This window comes from Saccostrea cucullata, unplaced genomic scaffold (assembly GCF_032062105.1).
Source record: "Saccostrea cucullata isolate Sc308-1 unplaced genomic scaffold, CSIRO_AGI_Scuc_v1 ctg2984, whole genome shotgun sequence".
In the NCBI taxonomy this organism is placed as follows: domain Eukaryota; kingdom Metazoa; phylum Mollusca; class Bivalvia; order Ostreida; family Ostreidae; genus Saccostrea; species Saccostrea cuccullata.
In genome coordinates this window covers 1-24,394 of record NW_026941167.1, presented here as the reverse complement: position 1 = coordinate 24,394, position 24,394 = coordinate 1, and the positions used below count along the sequence as shown (strand labels likewise).

At 35.2% G+C, this 24,394-nt stretch overlaps 1 protein-coding gene across 1 annotated transcript in view; it reads left to right on the top strand.

Moving 5' to 3' along the window:
* Positions 1-23,279, top strand: part of LOC134257337 (uncharacterized) — a gene marked incomplete at its 3' end in the record, with an annotated part of 104,383 nt that extends 81,104 nt beyond the window's left edge. Inside the window, exons 6-7 of the mRNA XM_062739964.1 lie at positions 22,657-23,082; positions 23,197-23,279. Coding sequence (XP_062595948.1) covers positions 22,657-23,082; positions 23,197-23,279 — 509 coding nt within the window. The remainder of the gene's footprint in view (positions 1-22,656; positions 23,083-23,196) is intronic.
* Positions 23,280-24,394: the final 1,115 nt, after the last annotated feature.

The following is a 24,394-nucleotide window of genomic DNA, read 5'->3' as shown; positions in this document are numbered from 1 at the left end:
CATTTGGGTCAATAATGAATGTATTTCTACCAAAGTAATTTCGCTACCATCACACATTTGGGTGCCGTTGATCACACTATGGCTTTCAGTAACGAGGTTTGCAGTATCTGTCATCGACATTTTTGTCACATACACTCACAACACATAGAGCTCTAACAACACATACGAGTGAGCTTTGTTCAGCGTCACACAGAGCGAAAATGTTTCTTTCTTAAAATCATCACAAATACTCACTACAAAGTTAATATTCTGGATGTAGAATGTTGTGAACGATAATCGTAACCATTATATCTTTTTGTAGATCGAGAAAAAGATTTTAAAACAAGTAATTTCAGTTTTTTGCGGGACCGATCTAAAAACCCGACTTACCACCTCCTTGACCCTGACCTTCCTTCTCAGGATTAACGACCTACTATACCACTAATTATAATCATTCAATTAAATTTGACCCATAGACTATCCAGAGGGTCGATTGAAAATTTCTTCTCCTCCGGAACAGACAAATGATGGTAACTTTTAAAACTTCTTATCTAAGTGCGACTCTAACGATTTTGTTCAAAATTGCGCATAATGATAATAGATAAAATATAATATATATAAAAAAACGAAAATTAAAATTAAAAAAGAAATTTTGAAGGGGGATTTGTTGTACATTTTAATCAAAACTTACTATATATAGCATTACTGTCTGAAATATGACATGGCAACAATTTCAGGAAAGAACCTTACAAAAAAATAAAAATCTTATAAACCTTTCAAAGACTTAAACTCAATTATCAAGTAAAGATTATTCAACTGAGAGAGCATCTCGTTCAACTTGGAAAGATCTGTTCAATTATGTTCATAGAAAATAATATTGAGAATCGGAAAGAGTATCAAACTTCAAACTTAGAATCATTTATAACAAAGCCAAACAAGAATAAATCTTTATTGTAAAAAAAAAATTACAAAAAATATATATTTAACTAAGGGATAATCCTAGTATGAACAGTATACCAATACTATCTTTGTTTGTTTGTTTAACGTCCGTTACAGAAATTTTTACTTATACGAGGGTTATTCGGTAAAATCGTGGACAAGTTGTTTAGATTGAAAAATAATCATCACTGCGTTCTAAAATTTTCAATACTCTTTGGTTCTTTTTTCATTAATATACATAGCAAATTTCAAATAGATATATTCATAAATAAACAAATTACTAGATTTTATATTATGTGCTGTATGGCCTTACGGCGCAGAGATGATAACGTTAAAGTGTAAAAACAGCGTCACTTTTACCCTTTGCTAACAAAAGCTGGATAAGACCAACTCAGATTTAAGAATTTCATTGATGCTTATACTTGAGTTTCCCTTTATTCCTCCATAAACAGTTGAGGAACAAATCTCGCACACATATTGGACCTTCCGAAGATTTGATAGCAAATAATGGACAGCATTCTCGCTGACATTCAACTGAATAGGCAATCCTTATATCGACGGTCTGCAGTGACAGCGTCTCTTGTGAGTACCATAACTGTTTGTCCGTATGTTTTTTTTTTCTAGCCGGGGATTCGATCGAAGAATATTTCACAATGAAAACTCTCCTTTTAATTGTATACCAAAGATGTGGAGATATTTTTTTCTTCTGTATTTATTAAGTCTCTTAGGTCGTCATCATTTGCTCCTAGTCAAAATGAACTGTTCTCTGGTGCGCCGTAACGTGATCAAACGTCGTCATTTTTCGTGTGCTGTATCAACTACTTTCCGATTTCGAAAGACCAGGAAACAGCCCAAAATTAAGCAAATCCCTCGAAATTTTCAAAACGACGACATAATAGTTAGTGGAATAAAAACTGGATGATTTTTACTTAAATCTTATCTATTTTATATTTTTATTTCGAAATAATAATCGTGTACTCTCTAATGAAACCCTGGATTTTGACAGTGCGTCGTAGGACCTTAACCTGTGCACATTCTAGCATAATAAAATCTATATTTTTGTCTTGATTTTCTCAAAACAATAAAGATGCACTTAAATATGATAAATGAATATTTTACTGACAATTTAAGTTAAGTGCGCCCATTTTTTCCCAAGAAAAACGCTTTGTCCACAATTTTACCGGACAACCCTCGTATTGATATGCCATCAGTTGCCTGTCAAAGGCTGCACATCCACACCTTTACTTGGCACTTACCAGTAGGGCAGTAAAGGGGGCTTTTTCGTACAAGCACCCAATGTGACACATAACCTTATTTAAAGGACCGGTCTCCACGTCATGTACTGGGATTCGAATCCATGCCTTAAAGATCAACTCCATACTCTGCATTCTAGAGCAAACGCTAAAACTGCTTTGCAAAGCGAGGAGACACAAATACTTTGACTGTTGATTTAAAATATAAATTGTAAACAGATTCTCTTATACATACACACATGCTGTAGCAATAATGAGTAAGCATATCATTTTTATACTTCATACATCCAAAAATTTAACAAGGAAAGTTTTACCCATTCAGTATTCTCCTCAATATTTTATAACAAGGATATGATGTGAACATACGAGGAGTTGTTACTCTTATTCCTTTAAAATACAAATTGCAAGATCGATCATTTTCGATTTTATGATAAAGAATGATATGAAAGAACTTGTGAAATATCGTTCTGAACATTAAATGAATCATGCTAATAAAACTTCGTGAGGAGCTAGTCCTCATGTGGTATATTTTGATGATAGGAAATTAATGCGAAGTAAAATAATGAGAATTAAACTAATGTATTCACACTACAGCTAATGCGAAGTAAACTAATGCGAATTAGAATTTTATTTTTACAATAAGGCTATTCAGTACCCCTGTGAGACGATCATGAATAATTCATGAATTTCCTTGAATTTTTCATGAATTTTATTCATGAAATGTTCTTGAAGATCCTATGAACTTATTATTGGACATTTTCAAATCATGAATTTTTATTTATGAAAGAAAATTGATGAATATTCATGAATATTTTTTTTCATGAATAATTCATGAAGAGTCATATTCATGAAGATTCAACATTTCAAGAATGTCCAATAATAAGTTCATAGCATCTTCATGAACTATTCATGAATAATTTGATGAATTTTTTCAGGAATGTTCATGAATGAATAAAATTCATGAACCATTAGCATTCATGAATATTCTTGCTTATTTGTAAACAAAAAATGCAATATTATTATTCATGTTTATTCATGAAAATGCATGAAGTCATGCTAAAAAAGTAACAGCAGATGATTTATAATACAGCATCTTGAAAGATTTCACAGAAATGTTGTTTGTTTTCCAACCATGGCAACAAAATCTTTGTTAAAAAACTTAAAATAGACAATTCTGACACATTAAACCATAGCAAATGAGTAATGTAGTTCATTCCTGGTAAAAGTATAAAAAAAAATTCAATTCAATGCAACTCTTTGCAGAATGTTTAACCTTACTTGGTCAAAAGGAGAGGGGGGTCCTTCCTCAGCATGTTTCAAATTGTTTTTTAATGTCAGAAATTGAACAGTTTTTAATTCCAGTCTAGGAGAAAAGTTTGTTCAGCACCAGGGTAACAGTTTTCAGTGCTTTCAAGCAGTTTGAGCAGAGATGGTCAATTCAAAATCCTTATTGTCTCTTCATGTGGAATTTCCAGAATTTCATCATTTGGATCCTTTGATTGAATATCATTCATATTTTCATTTCTTTTTTCTTTCTCAGATTTTTTTTGGCAGCCAGAGTTTCTTGTCAACATCAACAACAACATCAACATTTGTGAACTGCTTCTCTTTTTCCCTCAAGAAGAAAGATTTTCTGAAAATATCCATGATTGTAAAACATAAGACTTTTTTATATTTTCTTGCATTTATGTTTCATTTAATTTTGCATCAGAGACACTTCCAAAATAAAACATTCTGAGTGGAATTTAATCCTATTTTCTTGGACCACCATTTTGTAGATCAATCAGGCCTACGGATGTTTTGAGTCTCAGTCCATAATTAATGTATGTTATATGGTTGGATCCAAACTCAAAGCAAAGTTAGACAAAAATTGCATTAAAAAAAGAGATATATTAATTTATCATAATGTGCTTTAATTAGTTGTTATTTTTCAAATAGACTGTAACATTTACAGACAGATTTCTGACTCAGTGATTGCCTCCATTTTTTGTCACTCACCAGTTATGTAGTAGATCGATCCTATATATAGTCTTCTTTCTTCATATTCTGTTATTTTCTTAAAAAGTTGACAAAGATCAGTGACTGTACTGTTTATTGGACACAGCTTGTGAGAGGGTGAAAAACTACAAATTACAAAAGCATAAGAAGAATTTGACAAAATATCAAAATCATAAGCAATCATACAAAATTAAATGCGTAACTTTAACACGTGAGCTGAACTGGCCTATGCCTATCGCATGCTGGAAATGCGCGGTTTTACAAAACATTGTTGTTGCAGAATTTAAACATGATAAAATATATTGCATAATACTGTTAGATACAGATGATCAAGTTAGATATAATTTCAAGTAAAACAATATAAAACTTACTCCTTAGGGAGGCCAACATCACCAAACTTAACAGCCAAAACGCCAGGCAAATCGTGTGGCTACCATAATTAGTATAAACAGAATATTGAACCCGATCGAAATAAAATTATGCAATACGAAAAAGACACAGTGACTATGCAAATAATAGATCAAAAATACAGATTCATCCACTCTACAAATTCCCACTTCCAACGTCTCGCGCGTTTTCAAGTTTGCGCCTATTCAAAAATGTACGGTAGAGCTAAGAAATACGTTAGTTTCGAATTTCCAAGATTTCTGTTTAAAAAAATTACAAACACTGTCTGAATAATTTTTCACTGAAAATACAATTTTTTTAATATCAAAATAAGTTTTATCAATGAAGAATTCGAATTTTTTTACGCCATAAATTATACATGTGTTGACTTTTAGTTTCGTATAGCAAGTATGGCGGCCCCAAACAAAGTTGTGTGATGAAAAACGACATTAATTAAAGCACATTATGATGAATATAACTGTTTAATTTTAATTATGAAAAAACACAAGTAATGAATTTGAAAAAAAAGAATGCTGTCAATGGTGATGCACTGTTTGTTTAATTAAAATCAAATAAATAAAAACACGAAATGTTTAGAGATTTCATGATTTATTTTTTCAGATGGTGAAAGAATGTTATTAACTATAAATTATACCAGGGGCTTGTTCAACAATTGCATCTGCATGAAAAAGTTGTATTATGAGAGTATTGAGTGTTTTCTGTCAATCATTTTTGTGAATTATTTTAGTCTTCATGAAAATTCATAAACATTCATAATACCTTGAACTCTGTTTTTTCTGTCTTTAAAATGAAAATTACCAATATTCATATATATTCATCATTTGTTCATGAACTACATTTTATGAATATATTCATGGATAAAGTTCATGAACCATCTTTATGAACCAGTCATGAACACATCATGAATTTTCATGAACGATTCATAAAAGTTCCTAAAATTATGAAATTCACCTCGCAGGGGTAAGGCTATTAAGTCAATTTCAAATCACCTTATCTTGGGCAGAGCAGACTCATTGGACATAATGTCATAGTGTCGGTACACATTTGAGTGAATGATATAATTTCCCTTTGTTTTCCACTCAAAAGTAGTCTAAGCACTTATATCTGGCGACTTGTGGCCTGTGACTTAATTTTGACCGTACGCATGTGTCAAAATTTAAATAGCGTTCATACGGAGCTAAAACGAAGTTATTTAATGTGCAGAAAATTAAACTAATTTGCATTAAATTCTCCTTGTGAACGCGGTTCAAATTTAATTGTAGTGACTTTAGTTTAATTTTGCTTAATTTCTCCGTGTGAACAGGACTTAAGTTTGTTAACTGCGAGGTAATTGCGATACCAAGTATTAAAAAGATTTGCCAGTCTATTCGTGAATTAAGAATTTAAAATAATAAATAAAGAAATAAGTCATAAATAATAGATATGTTGCTACTATAAAACTATTGATAAATCCACATTCCTCAAGTAACAAAGGTCTATCAAATGCCGGTGATCTTGATGATCTGAATGATCCATATTGCAAAAAGAAAATGGGATGACTGGAAGTACGTGTACTAAAAACTACTTTTGCAAGAGGTTTTAATATGACACAAAGCACCAAACAGCAAGATACAGTTATTGTGGAAAACCATGCGTGACGTCAGGAACAAAGGATCGCTTCAGCGGTTTGCAAAATTTTGATAAACATTCCACAATGATCTCGAATATATCATTAGCTGTCCCTGAACTGCACAGAATATCAGTCGCCCGCGTGGCGCAATGGTGAGAGCGTCCGCTTTAGTGTCGCGAAGTTAGGGGTTGATCCTTACGTCGCGCGTTCGAATCCCACTGTGGGACGTGGAGACCGGTCCTTCGGATGAGACCGCATAAACCGAGGTCCCGTGTCACTGTAGGTGCTGATATAAAAAAAAAAATCCCTCACTGCTCAAAGGCTGTAAGTGCCAAGTATAGGACAAAATTTGCAGCTCTCCACCGGCAAGTTGTGGCGTCTTTATATGAGTAAAAATTTTCGAGAGTGACCTTAAACAACATACAAACAAATACAGAATATAAAACAAGTTTGGCTTTCCAGAAAGCCTGAAATGTCATCTCTTTGGTATCAATAATGTCAAAGAAATAAAACAGAATGGGAAATATTTTAATGCAATGAATATAATATGGATTATTACACCTGAAGTTCCCAAATGACTTATTCAGCAAACTCCACAGTAAAGTACGCAGTTTCTTTTGGCCGCAGTATATGGAAAGCATGGACGTCTGCGAGAGCACCCAAGGCGATTTCTGGTGAAATTTCATTCTAGCGGTCTTTGTGCTTCTGGGTGTTTACAATTTACTTAAATTCAAAAACTTCCGTTGAAGTTGAACTATATCTTCTTAACACAATACGGAATTATCAGTAATAATTATCATTCATTTAAAAGCAGCTAATCATTAAAGTTTGACAGGAATTAATTTAATAAATCCAATTACAGACTAAAAAATTAACATAAAATTAGCGTTGACCACTATGGAAGGGAATTACCGCCAAAAGTCTATGTATCTTGCTTTTATTCTTATTCTGCCTACCTCTTTACTCTTTGTTATTATTGTAATTATATGTCACTTTAATGTTTTCATATTCGTCTTTATTACATTTCACTTTGTCTTTTATCATTCTTCATTTTGTCCTTACTTCTATGTTGCTTTATTCTTGTAAGACCGCGGAACATTAACTGGCAAAATTGGAAATATACAGCTTACGTCATTTCTATCTGTTCAGTGATAGACAATGAAATGGGCGGTACAATTCGACGCGGACGTGCGGAAAACATCGGATTGAAATTGCAGATCGAAATTCATTTTCAATCCACCTGAGCTGTTTTCAAAGCAAAGAGTGATTGTATGATCCAAAAATCAACTAATTTCAACTCCCAAATACATATTGCTTGAAGTTCAAATTAATATGAGTTTCAGCTTATAATTTTGAGAACGCGAAAGATCATACAAGACAAAGATTATTTTTGAGGAGATATTTGATTCTAGAAGGGGGGGGGGGGGTTAAAAATTGTCGAGTCAGGTCATACCTTACCATGACAATATATTTTATTTCTAGGATTATAAGAGTGCATGAGTTTTAAACTTATTCTCACTGAAAACTGTTGGACAACTTTATTTATGCAAACACACGGAAGAAACTGTTGGACAACTTCATTAAAAAATCGTTCAACCCCCACCACCACCACCACCACCAACACAAAGATATACATATATTTACCAAACAGAAATGAAATATTTGCCCCTTAAATATTAATTTATTTAAAACACTGGACAAAAAAAAAATTCAAACTGTACCAAAATTGAAATTATTTGCCTTCTGGGTCAATCAGTAATAATGTGCCTTCTAGCGTAGCTGAGGTGGATTGAAAATGAATTTCGATCTGCAATTTCAATCCGATGTTTTCCGCACGTCCGCGTTGAATTGTACCCGCCCATTTCATTGTCTATCACTGAATGTTTTGATTGTAACAGATAGAAATGACGTAAGCTGTATATTTCCAATTTTGCCAGTTAATGTTCCGCGGTATTAAGTTCATTCTACTTTCTTTTAAACTTAAACAGTTTCTTAAATAAATTATTAGCATTATCTCTACTACGAATGTTAATTCAATCACGCTAACAATGAAGCATATTCAATGAAGACGAATGGAAGTTGTCAAACCGTCAAAATTTAGTGCGGCATTATAACGCTAGGTGGTGTGGTGTTCGCTGCGAGTGTTGGTAAAATTAGGTAAGCAAACCCGGGTCGGGTTATATGAGATTCTTCAATACGCCATAGTACTTTATCAATCGAACTTCTGAAGGTCGGATCCGACCACCCGATCCAATGATGGAGACTCCATATTTATTTTCTCTGCGCACACAGGAATAGCTGCCTCTTTTTTTCAGACATAACTTTAATATATACTGAATAAGTTCATTAAAAGGCCGACCCACTTTTTGTAAGAGTAAGGGTCAAATAAGTTAATGTAGTACGTATAGTAGGAAGAAAATTTAAATTTGATTCTATAGAAGAAGTTGAATCTAACTCAAAACCCACCCCGCCCACGAAATAGGATTTCATTGAAAGTTGGGGGGGGGGGGGGGGGCTAAGTGTAAGAATTTTTTTTAGACCTTCCAAAAAAAATCCTGACAAGCAAAAAAAAAATGTCCATTTTCCAAACACAAAAAACCTATTTCCTGAAGGGGGGGGGGTTGAGGGTTCGAACTCCAGTGCCAAAGTTTTTTTCCAAATACCACCACCCTGACCACTTTCCCCATTTTAAACCTTTACTGCATCGTGTCCACGGAAAGTGGGGGGGGGGGGGGGCTAAACCTACGCAGGAATTTGGACAATTTCCTGGGGTTTATTTTGCGCTTGTCAAGTTGTTTTCAGCCGGGTAGCTTGAATATTTATTCTCTTGTTGCCCCCCTCCCCACTTTAAAAAACGATGCTACGTCACTGTTCTCTCGCCTGAAAAATATAACTCTACTAAAGTTATTTGTTGGATATTTGAATTACAGTTTAATTGATATAAAAATGTTAAATATTTTGATACTAGTTAACACTTATAAATTGGGATGTTTTTCAGAACCTTCCACTGAACTGAACTTTATTTCACGACAGATAGTAACTGCTGATGCGCGTGATTCTAGGGACAGGGCTTTGCAAAGGAGTGAGGAGCGTTATGGGTAGGCAGGCGCGGATCCAAAATTTTTTTCAGGGGGGGGGGGGGCAACCCAGTCAAAAAAAAATTCAATCCCAGAAATTTCTTAACAAGCATAAAAAGAAGAAAAAACCTAAACTCGCTCAAACGTCAACATTCTATTTCGTAGGGAGGGGTGTTAACTTTTTTTCCTTGTTAATTCCAGGGGGTCCTACCCCCTTTAGATCCTCACATGGAAGGCGAAGTCGGAATTAGACTACATGCATCCAGGCATACTAGAAACACCCCGGTCTTTTTTTCTGCGTTAATATTTTATATTGAAAAAACACTTTTCAATAAAGAAAGAAATATCTTTAGTACGCACCGTGTTTGTCATCAACCAGGAGAGCTAAAAAATCTTAAAACTCGAAAATTCTATTTGGTGGTGGTGAAAGGGGGGGGGGGTCGTCAACATTTTTCAGTAATAAATTTTACTCATATGCCACTAAGTACATGACTTTTAATATATGAATTGACTATTATTACTGCAACAAAAAGTGTAAGGGATGGGGGCAACAAGCCTTTCGCTGAACTTTTCCAGTAATAAAGATTTACGTTTAGGACAATGTTTCGTGGCCACCCTACCCCTCTGCCGATGAAACTTAACCCATAGGAGGTCGTCCACCCGAAAGTCAGTATATATATTGAGACTTTGGTGGTGTGATTGTACATTGTATAATTTCCTTTTCGAGAATTTTTCACTCAAATGGAGAAGCCACCTCTTGCCGATGGAGAGCTGCAAATTTGTCCTATATATACTCGGCACTTATAGCCAATGAGCAGTGAGGGATCATTTTTCGTGCCAGCACCTACTGCCACACGTGACCTCGGATAATATGGTCTAGATCTCATCCGAAGGACCGAACTCCACGTCCTATAGTGGGATTCAAACCCACGACGTATTGGTCGACTCCTTACTACTGTACTTCGTGACTCTAGATAGAGCAGACGTCGTAACCACAGTACAACTCGGGCGACTGCATCCAGGGGAGGGGGGGGGGGGGGAGGGCGAAGAGTCATTATCCGTATGTACTCGTGAAGATTATCTATGTTAAACTAAATGGTTAAAATGATTTAATTATAAAACACTATTAAAATGATATTATTTAAATATTTATTCATGTAGAACGGATAACTTCTTCAAAAACTGAAAACGTTAGTATATATAAACATTGTTTTACGATTAAAAAAAACTATTTGGGGAAGGGGTTGCTAATAATGGGGGCGAATTGCTATATATAGCGAGATTTCCCAGGGAAGACTAGCTATATATTGAAACGTCTTCCGAAGGAAGCATCACTATGTAGTCAGTCTTCCAGGGGAAATTTTACCATTTAGGGAGACTTCCGAGAGAATGGCATGTATCGGGTACATACCTCAGTCATTCAAAAGTTTAAGTTTGATTGATAAAGTATTAAGGCAGAAAATTGAAAAAACTGGAATAACCCCGGCCTGGGTTTGCTTACCTAATTTTACCAACACTCTTAGCGAACACTCCTGTCACCTAGCGTTATAATGTGGCACTAAATTCGGACAACTTGTATTCGTCTTCATTGAATATGCTTCATTGTTTGCATGATTGAGTTAACGTTCGTAATAGATATAATCATTTAAGAAACTGTATCAAAAGAAAGTAAAATGAATTTACAAGAATAAAGCAACATAGAAGTAAGGGCAAAATGAAGAAGGATAAAAGTCAAAGTGAAATGTAATAAAGACGAATATGAAAACAATAAAGTGACATATAGTTACAATAATAACAAAGCATAAAGAAGTAGGCAGAATAAGAATAAAAGCAAGATACATAGACTTTTGGCGGTAATTCCCTTCCATAGACCACTCTTCGTTCATTTTTCGCAGAATCTAATTGTAAGCTTGTTCTTTTCTGGGAGAACCAGTTTTCCCTTTGCGACAACAAATCTATATATAGAAATCACGTCATTGTCAATTCTCCTTGTGTGGCTTTCCAATTTAATTAGGCATAGTATTGAGGATCAATATATATACGACACACCGAAACTATATAGATATTTATAAGCATCGTACTTCTTTTCTAAATTTTCATTGGCTTTCAAATAGGCCTAAACCGAAAGTAGATTACACATTCCTAAGGTAGTTCTTTTAAAAGAAAACCAGTTTACAGGCTACTTGGAACTCTGTAAAACATCGAGGAGTCCCGAAAGATTAATGGAGGCTTACACTAGGACTTCACTTCCGGCATACAATCTTAATGTGTCATCTCCCGAGGGAGATGACAACAAGACTGTTTGCAATCAACTACGATCCGTCGGAATTATATAAGGATGACTTATTCCTGCCATTGTTCTATCCTCTCAACACCACAAATATTGATTTTAAAGGTTTCAGACTAATAGACTATAAACACAACAACACCCATGAACCGTTTCAGTAAGCTTTTTGTCAAGAGGGTTTATTGAAACCGATGTTAGAGAGTGCATAAGCTTCGTAATAAACATTTTTCAGAAAACTGCCTCTAGGTTCACATTCAAAGAATTTTGCTGGCTAAATTTGGAGCATCCTATTTTAATTTGACATAACACAGCCATTCATGGCTAGTTTGATAAGTACATTCTAGCAAAACCAAAGCTTCCTGCCCTGCCTTAGTCATCAAAATTTCCAGATTTTACCACCATTGAACATGCATTAGATAAATCCAACAGGCATATCTGCCAAAGACAACCGCATCCCAAGACTCATCTATTGCATCGGTTGGGATGTGCTTTAGGCTAATTTTGGTGTTGGGGGGATCCTAGATATTTATCTTTAATGACCTTGAAATGTCTTTAATTGAAAAATTCTTGAGTAATTATGACATTATATTTCAAATGATTTGAGATATAAACGCCGAAAGGATTTAGAAATTAGCAATATTGAGACAATGTGGCTTGAAATTAATCTTAAAAATTCTAAACCTATACTTTATTGTTCAGTTTACCGTCCACCATCTGCCCCCTCCTGCTGGGTAGACGAATTTTTTTTTAGAGAAGTTCAGTGCGCTACCTGCTGTGACGACCAGGAAGTGATTATTGCAGGTGATCTCAATATTGATATCCTCAAAGAACTCCCGCGGAGTTGGTCATCTGCAATTGTAGATTTTGGATTAACACAATTAATTAACACCCCAACAAGAATTACTAATAGCTCTAAAACACTTATTGACCATTTCTACACTACACACACTGCTAACATATGTGAAATAGCAGTACCCCCTGTAGCGATATCTGATCATTATCCTATATGTGCCACACGACGATCTAACAGCATGCAACGCAAAGGCAAACATATTGAAATACAATATCGTGACTTCAAAGATTTTAATGAAACAGATTTTTTGCATGATTTAAACAATGCAAATTTTGATGAATTGATTCTACTGCATGATCCTAATGACATTTTGAACTGTTTTTATGATATTTTCAATGCTATAATCAATAAGCATGCAAAAGTAAAAACAAAGCGTGTGAAATCAGAATTTCGCAGTAAATGGTTAACTCCAGAAATAAATAATGCTAGGAATTTACGAGATCAATTTCATAAACAGGGAGACATGGAGAATTTTAGATTTTGGAGGAACAAAGTTACATCTTTAATAAATAATGCAAAATCTACGTATTATAAGGAAGTAATTGAAAATAGTTCTACTTCAAAGGAAATGTGGGGTCATTTAAATCAGTTGGCCTGTCAGACAAAAACTCGTCTCCTTCCAAAATAACATATAACGGTTTAGATCTTGATAATCTACAGGATATTAATATTAATAATAAATGCCTTTAATGAGCATTTTGTTCAAATTCCAAAAAAATTATTGGATAATCTTGCGTGTACTAAATTTGAATTAGACAAATTAAAAAGATACACGGAGACCAAACTTGGAGATCAAGACTTTTTTGAAATTCCTTTGATTAATGAACAAAAAGTATTTGAAATGTTAAAAAGACTTGATGTAAACAAATCTGCTGGTATAGACTTTCTGGGACCTAAATTGCTTAAACTTTCAGCTAGTATAATATCCAAACCTCTAACACACCTTATAAATTCTAGCATTATCAAGGGATCTTTTCCTTCACAGTTAAAGGTCGCAAAAGTATCTCCCCTGTTTAAAAAGGGAGATAAATCAGACCCAGGAAACTATCGCCCAATCTCAATTTTACCAACTATATCGAAAGTTTTAGAGAAGCATGTAGCAGAAAATATACGTATCTTTACTTCTCACTTTGATTTATTAATTAAAGCACAATCTGGATTTCGAGATCTTCACTCGTGTCAGACAGCTCTCACAAAACTAACTGATAATTGGCTGCATGCAATAGATCAAGGGAATTTTATTGGCATTACTTATCTGGATTTTACCAAAGCATTTGATCTTGTTAATCATGATATACTCATTAGAAAACTTATATGCTATCACTTCGATCCAATATCAATTAAATGGTTTCAATCATACTTATATGATCGAACTCAAAGTGTTAAAATTGGTGCGTACACATCTGAATCACTGCCAGTAACAGCAGGTGTGCCACAGGGCTCTATTTTAGGTCCTTTGTTGTTTCTATTGTATATTAATGATTTACCATTGTGCGTTGAACATTGTAATATTGATATGTTTGCTGATGACACTACAATGCATTTTCATGGTAATAATATTTCACGTATTGAAACAACTCTTAATCATGAACGCTGTCAAATACAAAAATGGTATCAACAAAATCAGATGATTATAAATACTGATAAAACAAAATGTATGTTAATGGGAACACAACAAAAGAAATCTAAACTAGTGCTAATTGTAACGGGAATCGTTACAGATGTTCCCCAAACGCTCCCCAACTTCATTTTGGTGCCTCATTCCCTCTAAGCTTCATCAAATAAATTAAACTCTATGCATCTTAAACTTAAACAACGTTTTTCCTAAAATATACCAAGTACGTATATAGCAAATTTTTGCATTGCACGTGCGTACAATTGCATGCATATGCGGAATGACCATATCATTGTATCTACACTATTAATTGATTTAAATGTACTTAATATCAAGGCATTTAATCAAAAAGTATTCGAAAATACGCTAAATCAAGTGCGTTTGATATTATACGTATTGCACGTGCACGCACGTGCGTGCATATGCTTGATGACCATACTCTCTTGTAGAGGTCTATTAAGATTATCTATGTTCTTAATCCCATCTTCTTTGGCTGAAAACCAAGGGAGTTACAGCGATTTAAGATTTTAGCCAATCAGATTGCAGCGCACGTGCATGCGCGTGATTTCAGGAAAATTATTTTATATCATATCGTAGGATATCTTAATGCATGACTATGTTTTAAATTTCAAAGTATTTCGTCTAAAAAAGAATAAGATATTGAGATTTTTGTTTCAGCCAATCAGAGCGAATCAAAGCGCACGTGCATGCGCATGAGTTCATGATAATTTGACCATGTCCTCTTGTCTATAATACTAATTTATTTTTATATTCTGAATTTCAACACATTTCATCAGAAAATAGAAAAGTTACGGCTATATCAATTATATTGGTCATTTTACATGTTGCACGTGCGCGCTCTTGCAAGCACGTGCGCGCAAAATGACCTTGATTCCGCAAATCTACATAACATGTCTACTTACCCTAAAAAGGTTTTATCTACATCAGATGTACAGTTTACAAGATCATTAGCGGACAAATAAGTACCCAGGAAGAAGAAAAATAACTAGAGCAAAGCTCGTTGCAAAGCAACGAGTAGGTCTTCCGTCCGCTTTTGACCGGAAGTGCCGGAAGTGACATCGAAAAAGAAAGCAATGAGCAATGTCGTCTCCAGTGACTATATAATTTCAATTTTGCATCAAAAACCTTCAAAATTAGCTATTTTTGGCTACTTCCGGTTTGACCGGAAATGACGCTGACGGACGAAAAATTAATTTTTATGGTCCCAGAGACATATTTTATCCAAAAACTTGTCAAGAACGGCAAAAATACGCGTTTTCCGACTACTTCCAGTTTGGCCGGAAGTGACGACGCCGGATGTATTTTGACGACTGCAGTAGATAAAGCTTGAAATTTTGAACAACTCTGCTTCTTTGACATATTACAAATTCTCAATACTTTTTGAGATATAAGGAAAAAACTTTCGACCCCTCTAGGCCCCTCATTTTAGGGGCCAGCCCCTTTTGCTATATATCATTTGAAAGATCTTGGAATTCTACACTTCTTTTGTTCTAAATGTTTTAACAAAATGTTTCCAGGTAAAAAGATATCGTAGAAAAGGTGTTCAAAAATTTGAAATTCGCGATACGACTATTTTTGGGCCATAGCGAGCGCCGACGTACGTCACTTCCAATAAAAATGAAATACGTTATACATATCTATAGACTTTGGTCTATCATACCTGAAAGTTTCATGTTTCTATCTTAAGCCATTATTGAGAAAGTCTGGAGACAACATGACCCTTCAAAAATCATAAAATCGACAATATCTCCAAACCGGAAGTGACGTCATCGAATCGAAAAAAAATGCATGAGGTTCAAGTAATGCTATAAAAGTCCTGAAAGTTTCATGGAAATCCATCGAGCCGTTTTCGAGAAATCGCGTGCACAAAATCGGTAAGAAAAAAAAAATAATAACTAGAGCAAAGCTCGTTGCAAAGCAACAAGTAGGTCTTCCGTCCTGTTTTACCGGAAGTAGCTTTCATTTTTAACAAAATTGAGAAATAACGCCTAAAAATGGTTATACTCCTTTAAAGCTATGATAATTAATGCAAAAAAGCTATTTTTGGTTACTTCCGGTTTGACCGGAAGTGACGACAACGGACGAAAAATTAATTTTTATGCTCCCAGAGACATATTTTACCCAAGAACTTGTCAAGAACGGCAAAAATACGCGTTTTCCGACTACTTCCGGTTTGGCCGGAAGTGACGACGCCGGAGGTATTTTGACGACCCCAATAGATTAAGCTTGACATTTTGAACAACTTTGCTTCTTTGACATATTACAAATTCTCAATACGTTTTGAGATATTAAGAAAAAACTTTCGGCCCCTCTAGACCCCTTATTTTAGGAGCCAGCCCTTTTTACGAGATATCATTTGAAAGATCTTGAAATTCTACACTTCTTTTGTTCTATATGTTTTAACAAAATATTTCTAGGAAAAAAGCTATCGTAGAAAAGGTGTTAAAAATTATAAAATTCGCAATGTGTCATTTTTCGGGTCATAGCGAGCGCCGACGTGCGGCACTTCCGATAAAAATGAAATACCTTACGCATATCTACAGAGCTAGGACTATCATACCTGAAAGTTTCATGATTCTATCTAGAACCATTTCTTAGAAAGTCTGCGGACAACCTGACCCTTCAAAAATTATAAAATCGGCAATATCTCCGAACCGGAAGCGACGTCATCAAATCAAAAAATTATGTATCAGGTTCAAGTAATGTTACATAAGTCCTGAAAGTTTCATTACAATCCATCGAGCTGTTTTCGAGAAATCGCGTGCACAAAATCGGTAAGAAAAAAAAAGAATAATAATATAGAAGAAAAAAAGTGAAAAAGAAACCGAAGAATAACAAGAAGGTCTTCCGCTGAAGACGGAAGACCTTAATAATAAGAACTAGAGCAAAGCTCGTTGCAAAGCAACGAGTAGGTCTTCCGTCCTGTTTGACCGGAAGTAGCTTTCATTTTTAACAAAAAAGAGAAATAACGCCTAAAAATGGTTTGAATCCTCTGAAGCTATGTTAATTAATGCGAAAATAAGCTATTTTTGGCTACTTCCGGTTTGACCGGAAGTGACGACGACGGACGGAAAATTAGTTTTTATGCTGCCAAAGACAAATATTACCCCAAAACTTGTCAAGAACGGCAAAAATATGCGACTACTTACGGTTTGGCCGGAAGTGACGACGCAGAACGGATTTTGACGACCCCAATAGATTGAGCGTAACATTTTAAACAACTTTGCTTCTTTGACGTATTACAAATTCTCAATACTTTTTGAGATATAAAGAAAAAACTTTCGGCCCCTCTTGTCCCTTAATTTAAGGGGCCAGCCCTTTTTACAAGATATGCTTTAAAAGATCTTAAAATTCTACACTTCTTTTGTTCTATATGTTTTAACAAAATATTTCCAGGTAAAAAGATATTGTAGAAAAGGTGTTGTAAATTTTGAAATTTGCGATAGGACTATTTTGGGGCCATACCGAGCGCCAACGTGCGGCACTTCCGATAAAAATGAAATACATTCCGCAAATCTACAGACTTAGGTCTACCATACTTGAAAGTATCATGTGTTTATCTAAAGCCGTTTCGGAGAAATAATCCGTTAAACTGACCCTTAAAAATTCATTAAAATGCTTATACCTCCGGACCGGAAGTGACGTCATCAAAACAGAAAAAAAACGCATAAGGTTCAAGTGATGTTACATAAGTCCTGAAAGTTTCATGGAAATCCATCGAGCCATTTCGAGAAATAGTGCAAAAAAATGGGTAAAGAAAAACAATAATAACTAGAGCAAAGCTCGTTGCAAAGCAACGAGTAGGTCTTCCGTCCGGTTTTGACCGGAAGTGCCGGAAGTGACGGAACAAAAGAAAGCAATGAGATAAGAAGTCTTCAGTGACTCTATAATTTCAATTTTGCATCAAAACCTTAAAAATAAGCCATTTTTGCTACTTCCGGTTTGACCGGAAGTGACGACGACGGACGGAAAAAATACTTTTTATGCTCCCAGAGACATATGTGACCCAAAAACTTGTCGAGAACGGCAAAAAAACGTGTTTTATGACTACTTCCGGTTTGGCCGGAAGTGACGACGCCGGACGTATTTTGACTCCCTCAGTAAATTGAGCTTGACATTATGAACAACTTTGCTTCTTTGATGTATTACAAATTCTCTATGCTTTTTGATATAGAAAGGAAAAACGTTCGACCCCTCTAGGCCCTTAATTTTAGGGGCCAGCCCTTTTTTCGAGGTATCATTTAAAAGATCTTGGGATTCTACACTTCTTTTGTTCTATATGTTTTAACAAAATATTTCCAGGTAAAAAGATATCGTAGAAAAGGTGTCAAAAATTTTGAAATTTGCAAAAGGACAATTTTTGAGCCATAGCCAGCGCCGACGTGCGGCACTTCCAAAAAAATGAAATCATTTTCACATATCTACAGATTTAAGACTATCATACCTGAAAATTTCACGTTTCTATCTATAGCCATTTCTGAGAACGTTCGCGGACAACCTGACCCTTCAAAAATCGCAAAATCGACAATATCTCCAAACCGGAAGTGACGTCATCAAATCGAAAAAAAATGCATAAGGTTCAAGTAATGTTACATTAGTCCTGAAAGTTTCAGGGAAATCCATCGAGCCGTTTCCGAGAAATCGCTTGCACAAAATCGGTAAGAAAAAAAAGATAATAATAATAATAATAAAAGTGAAAAAGAAACCTAAGAATAACAAGAAGGTCTTCCGCTGAAGACGGAAGACCTTAAAATAAAAGTGGAAAAAGAAACCTAAGAATAACAAGAAGGTCTTTCCGCTGAAGACGGAAGACCTTATAAAGAAACCTTAGAATAACAAGAAGGTCTTCCGCTGAAGACGGAAGACCTTTAATAACTAGAAAGTCTGCTATTGCAAGCAATAGCATATGTCGCCCCGTACTGGATAAGGCTTTCATTTTTATCATCACTAAAAGAATGGTCCATTAGCTAAGCTTGGACAACCATCGAGTCGTATCAGTCCTTTCCGTTGGAAACGGAAGACCTTTAATTGGGTAACGCACTAATTACTTTTAGAATGGGTAGGAGAAGAAAGTCATATAGGAAAAAATTACAAGTTCCTAAATTTGCAGACTTGCATAAAAGAAATTGGGCAGATGTACTGAACTGAGCCTCATACTTGTTAATTGGCAGTATCTTTCCTACCAAAAAGGCTTGGCAAATGTAATTTATTAAGAAGATCAGCCGAATTATTTTGTGTATTATAACGCTAGTGAGAACTCTGAAATTTCCCTACTTTCACTTTCATTTTTAGAGGTTCTGCAGGAAAAAGAATCTGACATGCCACCTTCAATTCGAGCATTTCTGCATTGCACGGGCTGATGTTTCTTAAGAGATGATAAATCATGTGTAAACTTTCTCAGTTTAGCGGAATCATGAACATTTTCGGCGAGATGAATGTTTTGTTTACAGTAGTGATCAAGGCTTTGCGCACCTGTAGGAGCGGATCCCAGTATTTATGAATGAATAAAAACTATGGAAATAACGTACCAATTTTCTAATTTATACTTGCACTATCTAATGAAATTAATAATATACAAGCAATAGATATACAAAAAAACGCGAAATGCTAATAAATGCAGCTGACAATCGTTATTTTTTTGTGATATAGATAAAATAAAATAATTATAAAATCTAGAGACAAGACAGAAGAAGAATGAATGTTGGCAAACTATCAAATCACATCAGGAGAACTTAATTTTATGAATGAAACTTTTAAAACGTTACTTGTAAGTTGTATATGTTATATCTGTGTATTCTACCTGGCAGTGCGCTTCAAAAGGGGGGGGGGGGTCGTTTTGAACATGGCATACCTACGTTTGAACGGTAAGGGCTAGGGCTTTCGTATTTCGCGCGCGCGCGCGCGCGCGCGCGCGCGCGCGCGCGCGCGCGCGCGCGCGCGCGCGCGCGCGCGCGCGCGGCGCGCGCGCGCGCGCGCGCGCGCGCGCGCGCGCGCGCGCGCGCGCGCGCGCGCGCGCGCGCGCGCGCGCGCGCGCGCGCGCGCGCGCGCGCGCGCGCGCGCGCGCGCGCGCGCGCGCGCGCGCGCGCGCGCGCGCGCGCGCGCGCGCGCGCGCGCGCGCGCGCGCGCGCGCGCGCGCGCGCAGAACACAAAGATCAGTGTACATATTTAACCTTTTTTTCTGTTTCGTTTCTATGACAACTGTGAGCGACTCGTTACAATTATTTTAAAAGTAGAAATCACTTTGACACATTGCAAGGAATTAAGATTGAAAGTTTCAAAACGATTGCTTGAGTAGTTATTGAGAAAATCGAAATTAAAGAATTTTAACATTCCCCTGGTTTCCATGGCACTAATCGATTATTTGAAAATTTTAAATGCAAATCGCACAACTACAGATACTATTCATTAAAATAAAAAAAGTTTCATGACGAACGTTTAAGGGACCAGAGAGAACACTCGCGGACAAAATTCGTCGCTTTTTACAGGTTTCCATGGCAACGGTAGACATATTGGAACTGAACGACCTCACTGCACAACTACAACCAGCGATCGTCCTTTGAGGAAAGATTCAGGAAGCTTGACCCAGCCATCTCCGAGAAACAGCCTGGATAAAAAAAACATGCGTACAATATCAATAATGTCGTCCCGACTTCGTTCGGGGCGACATAATAACTCCTACTTTTTCCTATTAATAACTCCTGAATTTTCCCCTTCAATTCGAGCATTTCTGCATTGCACAGGGCTGATGTTTCTTATGAGATGATAAATCATGTGTAAACTTTCTCAGTTTAGCGGAATCATGAACATTTTCGGCGAGATGAATGGTTTGTTTACAGTAGTGATCAAGGCTTCGCGCACCTGTAGGAGCGGATCCCAGTATTTATGAATGAATAAAAACTATGGAAATAACGTACCAATTTTCTAATTTATACTTGCACTATCTAATGAAATTAAAAATATATACAAGTAATAGATATACAAAAAAAAAAACGCGAAATGCTAATAAATGCAGCTGACAATCGTTATTTTTTTATATAGATAAAATAAAATAATTATAAAATCTAGAGACAAGACAGAAGAAGAATGAATGTTGGCAAACTATCAAATCACATCAGGAGAACTTAATTTTAGGAATGAAACTTTTAAAACGTTACTTGTAAGTTGTATATGTTATATCTGTGTATTCTACCTGGCAGTGCGCTTCAAAAAGGGGGGGGGTCGTCTTGAACATGGTACCTTACGTTTGAACGGGAAGGGCTAGGGCTTTCGTATTTCAAATATGTAATCCTTGTGAAAAGAACTTTTATTGGACACGAAGAAATTTGACCCTTTGACCTAGACCTTGGAGAACACAGGTGTACATCTTAACCTTTTTTTGACCAGAGAGAACACTCGCGGACAAAATTCGTCGCTTTTTACAGGTTTCCATGGCAACGGTAGACAAATTGGAACTGAACGACCTCACTGCACAACTACAACAAGTGATCGTCCTTGTCCCCGACTTCGTTCGGGGCGACATAATAAGAAACAGAGTACAAACAATATGTTCCCCAACTTCGTTTGGGGAACATAATTAGAAAACGTTAATTTTCATCTGCAACTTTCCGGCCAGCCCCTATAAAACATCGAGATGCAAAAATTATTAGGTGATCATAATCTTCCATATACTTGTCATGTAGATGCAGTTTGCAAAACTCTTACATACAAGTTATTTACTTTACGAAAAATGAAAAGGTTTCTTCCAGTGCATACTAGAAAACTATTTTATAATGCTTTTATTAAACCATCAATTTTATATTGACTATCCATTTGGGGCAATTGTCCTCAAACGCATATGGATAGAATCTACAGATTACAAAAACGAGCAGCCAGGATTATTTTAAATGAAAAATTCGATACACCTTCAATGTCTTTATTTAACACTTTAGGTTGGCTAACTGTTTATGAACTTTTATATTTACAGAAAAGCATTCTAATGTTCAAAATATTTAATGGTATGTCTCCCGATTATATGCATAATCTTTTTGAATTTCAAAGTTCTGGATCATACACGTTACGCTCAGAAACAAATTCAGAACTTAGATTACCAAAATATAAAACTAACTTATTTAAAAATTCTTTACAATATTCAGGGGTTATTATCTGGAATGAGTTACCAATTATATTGAGGAAGTCCCAATCCCTGGCAATATTTAAAAGAAATGCTGATGAAACGCAATGATTCTATATGATTTTTTGCTCTTCTCTCTCTCTATATTGAAATGTTGATGTTTTATTACTTTGTAACATACACTTGACTTTTATTGTCTCATAATTGTAATTCTATTTATTGTATATATGCATTGTATATATGTGTTTTAAAGAAGGCCCCAAGGAAGACTAGTGCTCGCACTAATCGGGTTACCTTCTCTAAATAAAGTATTATTATTATTATTATTAAGATTGTAAAGCCAGATAGAATAAGGCAAGATTTTCGAATTTATGTGTATATGGCATCGTGTAGTGTATAATTAATTATAAATCAGTTATTTGAAAAATTATAACTTAAAAAATATCAAGAAAACATAATCAAATAAGATTTTGAGCCACTGAAACTCTTTTTTTTTATCATTGATAGGTTCTTACTCCAGACGTCAGTATATCCACAGAAAATGGTACAACAATAAAGCTTAAACCAAACATTCCCTTTGCTGATAACTTCCTCGTACATGTAAGGGGCGGGGTGAATTTAGGCAGATATCTAAGTATATATTTGTCAGATCCTGCTATTAATTGCACTGAGGAGTCTTCATGTGAGTGCCAAGGAAAGTCTAAAAATTATTATAAATGTGAGCAAAGAATTCCAAGCTTAGATTTTACCCAACGTTTTGATAATGATGGGAAGCACAATGACTGGAATAAAACTGTCGAGTTTGAAGTCGTAGTTAAGAAAAGTATCCAATACAGTTTTCCACCAAGTGAAGTCATTCTTCGTCTAAAAACTGGAAATGTCAATGGCAATGGAAGCCAGTTCTTTAACGAAGTATATCTGCAAGACGTTACGGTAAGATATCAAAAAATAGAATATACAATGAATTTAATGTTCAAAAGAGATGCGCAGTTTTTGACAGTCCTTACACCATTAGTATTATCATTGTATGTAATTGGATTATAAAAGGTAAAAGGCATCGATGAAAAGTCAAATACTCTACCTTCCTGCACCTCTCTCACTGATCCCCATATGAAGTCTTTTGACCAAGTGTAAGTAAAAACTTAAATTATTTGAATTGTTCTCTGCAAACCTTTAGAAGTTATGACATTTAGATAAAATTTTAAGAAAACCATTGTTGCAATATATATTTATTTTTTTATCGACGTAAAGGTGCTTAAGTCTTTTAGTAACAACATTCGATCTCTTCCATACGTATTCCATAGTCATCAATCTGGGTGTATACTATATTCAACAATTTGTAATGAATATATACTGTGGCTTCATCAATATTGATGAGCATCACTTTTCGTGGATTTAGTGAAAATCACCGTTTCCAGGATACAAAATTCTTTGATAATGGTTCTATCACACCAAAAATTGTTACCTTTTTATTTTTCACTCGCCGTATGCTGCATTGGAAACCTTCACGTCATTTACAATGTTCAGAGTACACAAATATTTTAAATTAATTACTAACAGGTGAAAAATCTTTAATTTATTATTTACATTTTACCTGTCTGTATGTTGAAAAGTTGGAACCTTTAAGAGCGCGTTTACAACGCAATATAAATGATATAATAATTATGAGTGTGGAATTCCAAATATCGTCTCCATTGTGAGACTATGAGCTCGAGTGGCCAAAACATGTAAATATCGGATCTTGAAACAGATTGTTACTCCTACATGTCAAATAAGAATAAAGACAATATGAGAGTTCACATGTTAATTGCATCTTGATTGATTGAGTCTAAAATATAAATTAAATACATTTAAATCTGCAAAGCAAGTAATTACAAACGTAATCATTCATTCATCACATGAAATATAATATCATAACATATTGTTTTTTATTATTCTTTCCTTCAAGATGAATATATACAGTACAGCACTCTGAATAATTCTCAATCTGAACAGATTCATAGGGTTAAAAGATAAAACATAAAAATAGAAGTTACTAGAAACGATCTCGTTGCGAACAACGAGTAGGTCTTCCGTCCGAATTTTCGATAAGATGAGATATGATTTTGACTACGATCTTTGTAAAAACATAATGATATCATGCTTTCTCTCTTTTGATCAAATTCTTTTGATTTAGATGATATCATTAATGAGTTATAGATGAAATTCTTTTGGCTCCTCTGGGCCCTTTATTTAGGGGTCCGTC